This window comes from Pseudopodoces humilis, chromosome 9, assembly GCF_049639895.1.
Source record: "Pseudopodoces humilis isolate 2021_Gansu_Grassland_sample_001 chromosome 9, ASM4963989v1, whole genome shotgun sequence".
Lineage (NCBI taxonomy): Eukaryota > Metazoa > Chordata > Aves > Passeriformes > Paridae > Pseudopodoces > Pseudopodoces humilis.
This window is the reverse complement of record NC_142208.1, coordinates 36,175,281-36,185,052: the sequence shown is the minus strand read 5'-3', so window position 1 is coordinate 36,185,052 and position 9,772 is coordinate 36,175,281. Positions and strand designations below refer to the sequence as shown.

At 39.7% G+C, this 9,772-nt stretch overlaps 1 protein-coding gene across 1 annotated transcript; it reads right to left on the bottom strand.

The window, feature by feature from the left end:
• Positions 1-1,288: 1,288 nt before the first annotated feature.
• Positions 1,289-8,535, bottom strand: LOC102103328 (opsin-VA-like). Its single transcript, XM_088059380.1, has 5 exons — positions 8,209-8,535; positions 6,339-6,549; positions 5,620-5,737; positions 3,097-3,336; positions 1,289-2,000 (listed from the first exon to the last, which is right to left on the bottom strand). Exons 1-5 carry the CDS (start codon positions 8,393-8,395, stop codon positions 1,770-1,772), a joined length of 987 nt encoding a protein of 328 aa, XP_087915506.1. The 5' UTR covers positions 8,396-8,535; the 3' UTR covers positions 1,289-1,769.
• Between the last annotated feature and the right edge of the window lie 1,237 nt (positions 8,536-9,772).

Genomic DNA, 9,772 nt, shown 5'->3' with positions numbered 1-9,772 from the left:
GACTGCTTTAATGGACTAATGAGCACAAAAAGGTGCATACAATTAATAACTGAATACCATACTCTTCCTATCTCACAGTATTTCTAAAACACTTTAAAAAGGCATATACGTCTGTTCATTGCTCTGCTCCAGATAACACTGGATAACAGGATTACTGGTAAAGAATGTGCTTGTCAGAATAAAGGGTTTAAGATTTGGGTTTAAGATTGAGCCCTGCAAAAGTTCAAGCCCACTGAGGCCTAAATTACACGGTAAAAGGCAGTCACCTCATGAAATTTTGTGAGATGAGTAGGAAGACTGTAGAGTCTTGCAGTGAGTTCTCACATGTGCAGCTCATGATTTTATCTGTAGACTAACTCCCCTCTTTGGATCTTACCATCCCAAAATGAAATCAGGGCAATGGAGTCTGAACATCCTTCTAATCAGAAAACAGAAAATAATCCAATGCTTCCTAATCTCCCCTCTTGTTCTGCAAAGGACACCTTGTAGAAAAGATCCAAAGGGCTTTTGTAAGATGCAAATGGGAGAGTGTGACTGCCCATGGGTGCTGTGAGGGGCCACAGGCAGGAGCAGGTGGCCAAGCAGTTCACCAGGCATGCCAAGGCCAGAGTGGCTCAGGGACACGCTCCTGTGCCTGTCCCTCCACCCCAGCAGGCGGCTGCAGCTCGCCTCCTCACGAGCAGGGGATCATACAGAAGCCAGTCCCTGCAACATTCCAGGGCTTCAGGATATGCTTTGTGCTGTGTGCCTGTGTTACCTCTTCCTGATCCTCCAGCATCTCCAGCTGCTGCAGGAATGGTTCTTGACTTCCAAGACAGCAAGGTACTGCTCAGGAACTAGCTTTGACAAGTATTTGACAAGTATCTCAGGTAGTCCCACTCTTTTTCAAGGCAATATAGTTTTTCAAACATTTACAGAAAGCAGAAAAAAATCTGATAGAAAGAAAACTTTATTCTGTGTAAAACAATTCTATTTCTTTGAAGTAAAACTGAACCACAGATGATTCATTCCATATTGCATTTCTATAGCTAAGGCCTGTATAGGGTGGAGCTAGTGTAGCTTCTCTATACCACTATGGAACAACATTTGTTTCAACTGGCATTGTACTAATGTCTTCTGTAGAAATAATGGTTTTCCATCCTAAAGCATTTAAATACAGTCAGCCTTTGCCTTTCCCCCTAAAATGCATTCACTTAAGAATAGAGTTTATATAGGATTAAAATTCCAATGTGCCTTACCACAAGCTTAGTTCTTAGCAACATTTCATACAATGATCCCAAGCACTGTGTGAAACAGAAATCTGTCTTTATTACACTCATAACCTGGTTTGGCTTTTCATGTGCAAGTGACATTCCACTAAGGCTAAGTATATTGCTGCACTCCATTGTGTGAATTAAATATGAGATGGAATACAGCCATGGAAAGCTGGCAATTTCTGTTTGTTTTCACTGTTCACAGAAGCTGTATTTGTGTTACAGTCCTTACTTCTGAAAGCGGAGGTGTAATAACAAGTTAATTTATTCTGGATTCAGCAGTCTATTTAAAGCAGTGAGGATGAGACTTAAGCAGAAACAGGGACTTAAGGACTAGAGGGAGAGAAACACAGAGCAGTGTGGTGCCACTACCTGCTGCAAGCTCTCACACTCACTGAGGAGCCTGGCATTCAAAAGCTGGTGTCCACAGGACCACGATGTCCCCAGTGACAACATATCTTTATATTAGGTGATTGGAACAATGAAATACACTGTAGCATTAAATTAATGATCCCTCTACATCGGACACATTTTGTTTTCTGAAGTTGTCAACAGAGCCAAAGATTGCCGGCTTCTGTGTTCATCTCCTGTTTTCCTCTTAGAAATGGTGCTGTGGACTGCCGTGGGGGACATCTCGCTGCCTCTTCTGTCCTGGGTTAGCACTGCTCTCTCTGAAGTCAGGTTCGTCTTGGACTCTGCAGTTCCTACGGCACTGCAACTCAACATTTGAATCAGACAATGCCTGAACTAAAAAGTTGAAAAAACAGGAGATCAATCAAAACACATAAGAAATTTAAAAACAGTTCTGTAAATCAATCTGCATATTAGCTAAAAGTCTTGGAAATTATTTAATTTATCAGTTGGGAATATAAAGAAATAACCCCATAAAGTATATTTGCCTATGCCACCATGAAGAACTCTAAACTCAAAAGTTAACTATGTTCTGAAAAGACCCAATCTTAACCTAAAAAAGAATTTTTCTGCTTCTAGCTAAACATATCTAATGGACATAATTGGTCATCTCTCCAGACTCATGCCTTCATACACTAAATTCCTGTACACAAAGATAGGTTTTTGTTGTTCATATCCACAAACAGGGTAAAGAGTAGCACACATCTACATGGTTTGGGAGATCAGGGTGCTGTCCACAGAATGTGAGATAAGCAATAGCTTTTTCTGCAGGACTGGATAAATAAATTCACCATTTTTTATTCAACAGTCACTTAGCTATTTTTCTTTATTTAATTTATGTGCTTGATGCCACCACTCTCAGTAGCTGCATCCATTGCAGAAATCTGCCCATGTTTATTATCATATCACTGGGAGTACATAGCACTCTGGTTCATCTCCATGTCAATTCTTTTTCTCTGCATCCAATCCTCTGCCCTAATTCCAGAGAAGAAAGCTCCCTGTTAAATGAGTGTGTGCAATCCTTCTACTCCCTGCACAAAAACCACAAATGCCTCATTTCCTCAAGATAAGGCAAGATTTGAAAATGTGCACCCCACCTCGAGATCAACTTACTGGTGTTGCATTCCTAAAGAATTATTGAAATATACTGGGACAGTCTTGAGAACATAATTTCCATATGGGAAACTAACTCATGTTCCCTAAGGGCTGATTTTCCTTTATAATATCTAAACCTAATAATTATTAACATTCATATTCCAATAATGCTCAGAGGTGTACACTATTTTCCACCAGGCAGATTATTTTTTCATTCTAAATGCTGGATATCGTAATGCTTGTTAGCTAACACATAGGCAGGTAGAAATGATTCATCATAAAGCAAGACAAAATCGCAAAATATGAGTGTTAGAGACACTCTGAGAGCATACAGTACCTGTTTGTTCATAAAGACATAAATAATTGGATTATAAATTGTAGCTGTTTTGGAAAAGAAAGCCGGAATTGCTGCCAGACAAGGATCCAGCTCAATGGAGGGATATGCAGTGACTAGGATAGAAAAGGTAGCGTATGGCATCCAGCAGATTAGAAAGGCAATGATCATAAAAACAACCATTCTAGCCACTCGTCTTTCGGTTCTCCTGGTAGCTCCCAGCCTTCCTTGTGCATATGACACCTGAGAAAAGAGACAAGATTCTAGAAAACAAACAACAAGGTGCCCAAGCAGTGACTTTAGTGAGCTGTCTAGCTGCCATGCTAGAGGGAAAGACCTGCTCTTCCCAGTTGTGGCAGCACAGAGGGATGGATGCCAACATTATACCAACATTAGTAAATTCTCCTTTGCTTAAGTATCTTTATATTTTATTGTCAAAGTGAAAAAGAAGGTCATCATGGTGATTCATGAGCAGATATTGAGCTGAATCCAAGCACTTTTTATTCCATGTAGCTTTTGCAGACACTGGGCGTCTGATACGGATATTATAGACCACGCTGCTGAGGCTGCACAACCTTCTCACCGAGGGGCAAATTCATATCAGGGGAGCCTGTCTGGCTCAGTGGTGCTTTATGGCCTTCCCCAGAAGAGCATTTATGATCTAATGATATCAGAATTAAAGTGGGATTGGGGCATTTAGTAGGAATGCTCTCCCTCTTTTCCTCAGTGATCATGCAAGAAGTTTAAGCAAAGATGTTCATACAGAGATTAGCTGATGTCAAGCAGCATCCTTCTAGGAAACAACCTTGTTTGGTTTCTGATGACTTAGTGAAACAAGGTGCTGTTATGAAATGTTATTTTACATGAGAAATAATTAATAACTCAGTATGGATCCAGAGAAACCTGATGCCAGGTCTTGCAATATTACATTCTAATAAAATAAGATTTGTTTGCATAACATGGCCTTTTAACTTCCTGCAGTAATGTTAGAACTCTACAGAGATATTTTCTCTAATAATTTTTGAACTCCACTCAGAGAATTCAACATATTTCGTACTTAAAGAGGTATAGAAATACCTCCTAGGAAGGGCGATGTCTCCACCTCTGTAGAAAGCTGCAGTGTGTATCAGTTTTTACCAAATATAAACATAACAATGACAACAAGAACAACAACAATAATGAATTGTTACAATAAGTGCAAGTTACTAGGCATTAACAAAGGCTGTGTTTGGTACTGATGAGATATTCCCTGCCAATATATGAGATTCCTATAGCATTTTTTTCATGTATGCTGTTCCTACACAGACAGCGGCCCAACCTCCCTTTCAGCAGAAGTGCAGTCCCCTGGAAAACTAACACAATCTCCTTTACTGTACTTTCAACTGTTTCATCTTTGTTTCGTATCAGCCTGGTCTTTTTTTCACATACAGCTTTTCCTTTCTCTCTAAATACTGATAAAGAAAAACATACTGGTGCTTTATCTTCTAAAAAAGGAATACTGCCATAATAATTTACCTCTGTTGTAAACTGCTAATCTGATATTTTCCCAAAGATTAATTTCTTTCATCAATTTTGATGTTGAAAGCTACAATTGGCATTGTAAAGCTGGGGTCACTGGGACTGAGGGACTGGCAGACTGTGAAGACACAACTACTCCACTCAGGAACAAGCCTACACTGTGACAGCCATAGGACAAAATGCATGAAGAGGGTTGGTTGGGAACCCCCAGACGCCAGTTCTGGTGCTTGGATCTCTCTCTGTTCACTGCAGTCAGACTTTTGAAAATGAGCTTAGTGGTGAGATATAACCATATGGCAATTCATTACAAATTTACAGAATATGTTGCAGGTACTGGCTTTTCAGAGCTTTGCAGTAAATAGAAATATCAATATTGTCCCAAAATCTTGTCCCCAGCTCCTGTACCAAATTTTCTGATTCCATTGTCTTCTTTGCCACTTTTTGCAGCTTCTCCTTTGGATCAGGTCAACACAACCACTGAAGAAAATTCAAAAGCATTTCTCAAGTCTTTTAAATAGTCCTGGACAAGCTAATATTTTGTTTATTAAACAGCATTGCATTATTTACAAAGGCTACATCTTATTTTGAGTATTACTAAGTAGTAGGCAAAACTCCTACAACTGCAGCCATTTTAAGCTGAATTCTAATTTGCCTGGTTTCAGTCTTATGGAATGTCAATGAATTGAAGCACACTTGTGAATAAAGCAGTACTGGATCGCTCTGTTTACTTATGAAGTAGACATTTTTTCATTTGTATGATGTTTGACTAATGAGAAGTACTGATAAGTGACATGAACTCCACACTTTAAAACATCACTCCTAACCATAGCGTGAATTTCTGTGTGTGTAAGGATAATTTTATAACAAGGGATATAACTGTGTGTGTTTGCTGCCTGAAAATCTGATCTGCTTATATCTGATCTTTATATAAAATCAAGCACAGTAATTCCAAACATTTGCATGCATACACATTTTACAAGTTTACTTCTGAGTGCTTCTCCTTCTTACCTTTTTTACCTTTTGCACTAATTTTCCATAGGATACCAGAATCACCAGTAAGGGTACTATAAAACAGGTGGTGAAGAACGTAATGATGTATGTACGGTCAGCATAAGCTCCTGAGTACCTGGATAAAATACAAAATAGCTTGGGTATGTATTACTTCTAAGTGTTATTATTATTTTCTTGAAATATTAAATTTTTTTTTCAAAAATGTCTGTAGTACTTTTGTCAAATGTTTTTATTCAAGATGCCCCTTTGCAGCTCTACTCATATCACCAGATGGAGCACTGGGCCATCTCCCTGCCCAGGGGCTAGGAGAGAATTCTACAACTATAGGTACAGTACAAAAGAACTGTGGGCTGATTAGGGGGGGAGGAATGTGTAGTCCAACCTCCTGCTCCAAGCAGAGCCAGCTATGGGCTCAGACCAGCTTGCTCAGAGCTTTGTCCAGTCCTCTGAAAAAATCTTTCTCTTTATCCTTTAACTCCTGACAAAAAGCACAAGGTCTAGGATGATGATTTTCATTAGAGATGGAGGCTCCACCCTTTAGAAACTGATCATGGAAAATTTTGATCAGTTTTATTACAACTTTCTCTATATCTGTTTTTTTTGGGTTTTTTTCAGATATTTACATCATCTTTAACCCTTTTCTTTAAATTCCTGGCTCTGAGGCATCCTGAGCTGCAAGTTTCATTTTTTACCATACTCTGTGAGAATGGCCTTACCAGTTAGGCTCACAAGTAGTTCCAATCTTACTGGTGGTGTAACTGCTCCAACCAGTTGTTGGTGGAATGGTCCAAATGAAGGAAAAACTCCACACAAAGACAATACCTAGAGCTGCATGCTTCCCCCTCAAGCGTGTATTTCTCAGCGGGCGGCAGATCACAATGTACCGCTCAAAAGCCAACAGAGCCAGAGACCAGAGAGCTACAATGCCTGCAGAACACAGTCAGAATCACATTTGGGTAGATGACTGAAAAGAAAACACCATTCCAAATTACAGAATCCCTGAACTGTTTATTTTGAAAAGCATCCCTGGAGGTCATCATTCCCTCTCTAGCACTGTCCATCTAGCAGGTTGTCAGGACCAAGTCCTGCTGGGTTTTGGGTATCTTTGGAGATGGAGACTCCACAATCACTCTGAGCAACCAGTTACACTGTTTGACTACCCACTACATCAGACACCTTTTCTATCAACACAAGTTATGAAAGGATGGGCAATTTATGTGCATTATTCTAATATTAAGGAAGAGCATAAGAATTTCACATTTGTCCAGTTTGCCAGTCTACAGTATAAGGGCTACAAAACCAAGCAGCTAATCAGGCCAGTTAAGAGATTAGGACTTACACTTTTTGTTTGGTTCTACTCTGAAAAGCTGCAAATTATGTGTAGCATCCAAATTAATTACCTAAAATCTTCAAAATATTATCTTTGCAAAAAAATTTTCAGGCTGTCAGAAAACTCAAACCTGCAGACAGCTGCCCACAATATTAAATTATCAATTTAGGTACATATTACCTGGCGGGACACCAAAATCTCAAAATTGCCTGATCTTGCTCCATAGGACAAGGCTTACTTGCCACAGACTGATGTAGAAGCATTGTCCCCCACTGACATTCCCTCTGTCTAGCTTAAACAGCCAGAGAGCAGCTGTGGGACTCCTTTTCAGGCTGAGGATCAGCACTGTGTGTGATTTAGAGCAGGGACAAGCATTTCTGGCTGTCTTCATGCAGCTTCAGGAACAGGGACAGGACGGAGGAATGAGTATCTGTCTCAAGTGAGTAGATGCCCCATTTTAAACTAACATCCTATTTATTCTGCAGAGATGTATTTACATGGGGTACTGTGTGGTGAGAATTTTTCTTCTTAGGGTACTTCTAATATTTGTTTGTAATAAGTGAACAAAGCCACAAAAAAAAAAATCACAAAAAATAAAAAATCACAAAAAGATGTAGATGTGTGGACAGACTGTCACAGGTGTGTCCCAGCTCCTCAGAGCCCCTGGAGGACAGAGAACACAAGATGCTCTGTGCCCTGAGATTTTCCACAATTTATGGGCAGCCACTCACTCTTTTTCTCTCTCTCTTATTTATCCACACACCTAAATACAAATATTGAAAATAGCTATGCATAAGGATTTTTTCCCTGAAATTGTTTTACCATAAGCCCCACAGCACTGTTATTCTACTGGTAAGTTTTTCCTCATTCTATGAACATATTCAATGATCAGTACACATGCAACAGGCCATGTATATGACAGGGATAGATATATTTTTCACTCTCCACTACAGAACATATGTAGCAGGGGAAAATACCAGTGAGTCCATAGGCATGCAAAGTCAGTGATTCAGGAGGCTGCAGAATACATTGAAGGAAGTTGAAGGAAAAGAACATACAACTACAAATAAAATCAAGCTTACCAAAAAATGTGACAGTAAATCCTTCCAATACGCAAGCCCAGTATCCCATAAAAAAATAACCTTTTAGATTTGTTAAAAAGCTGATGGTACCACCAGTCAATGAGACCAGGAAATCAGCCACAGACAAATTGACTACAATATAATTGACAGGCTGTCTCAATTGCTTGAACTTACAAGTTACCAGGATTACAGCCAGGTTCTCAGCAAGTGACAGGGAGGTCACCACCAGCATTACTGCTGCCAGAAGCCTGAACTGCCAGGGCGGGATGGAGTCCAAGGGCTGACGGAAGGGATCCCACCTCGCAGGAGCAGAGGAACTGGACAAGAGCGACCCATTTTCAAATGCTCTGAATGCATCCATTACTTCATTTAGTAGCAAAAATTATATCATACAATATTGGAGTTTCAAATCTGTAAATAAAATTCAGGATTAAAAAGACATGTTTGCTCTCTCCAACAAAAGTGTGAACAAACTCCCCCTCCTTCTGCTCTCCAATAATAATTGAGGAAAAAATATCTCAGTTGGAGGAAGGTTTAGTGCTGCAGAGTGAAAGTGGGAACAGGGATTAGCAAGAATATCTCCTAGAGCAACTTCTGCCCCTCTCTGCCCACTGCCTCTCTCTCACTGCAGCTGTGCCTTCATCTGTAGTAGGACCCAGCTGTAGAAGCTGCAGCTTTCCTCCTCCTGCAGCAGCCAGCAGGGCTGAAATACCCCTCAGCTCAGCCCTACTCTGTCAGGGAAAAAAAAATCAGTGTTTGCTTGGAAGCCTCCCACACTTTCAGCACTTTAAAAAGAAAGGCTGTCTGGTGAGAGGGAGACATCTGTGGTGAGCCAGAGTTTACAGGAATTTGGTAAAAGGGACTGTAAATGTTGAAATCAAAATAATGTGATATTTGACATTATACTCACCCTTCTCATTGGATGGTTCCCAAAGAATTCTCTATGGATGAACTTTCCTCTATAGACTTTGAGAAACCAACAGATAAGACAACACATGGAACCAGCAGGGAGCAAAAACCAGACTGAGGGACTCCTTTCCTCTAGCTGCACAAGATTAGATCCCACTGTCTCTTTGCAAAACAGTTATTTTTTTCTTAATCAACCTGACTATCTTAAATACTCAATAAATGAAAATAAATGTTCTAAATATTTCACTTGTTCAGAGGCCTTTATAATGATTGATGTAAAGATAACCTACATCTGGCTGCAGAAATATGTGCAATACACCTGGGGTCTCATTATATACATGTCATATTTAGTGAAGTTCTGCTGCTAATTTCTAGCCTCAAAATGCATTAGTGCATTAAATGCTTTTAGCTCAGCTTCTGAGTAGTCTTGCTTTCTTAGATCAGCTAATGATTGAAAAATGTTCTGAAAGAATACTAAATATAATTAAAATATCAAAAACTGAAATTCAGCATCAACAGAAACAAAAGCAGCCAAGTTTTCTGCTTCATACCGACAACTGAATCTATCTTTACCCAAAACAACTCCTGTAGCCCAGGTAGCTGGTGAAAAGACCTGACTACACATTGCTGACATGAGGGACCATATATGCTGTATCATTTTGCTGGCAGAATTTGTCAGTTTGTTGTTTAAACATGCCATCCAACCTCTGATTAAATTGATGGAATTTAACAGAATAGTAAGAACTGAGACATTACTGAAAGTTAATTGCAAATATGGATTTCAAGAGCTGACCCTGACTTGATCCTACATGATTTAATATGTGCTTCT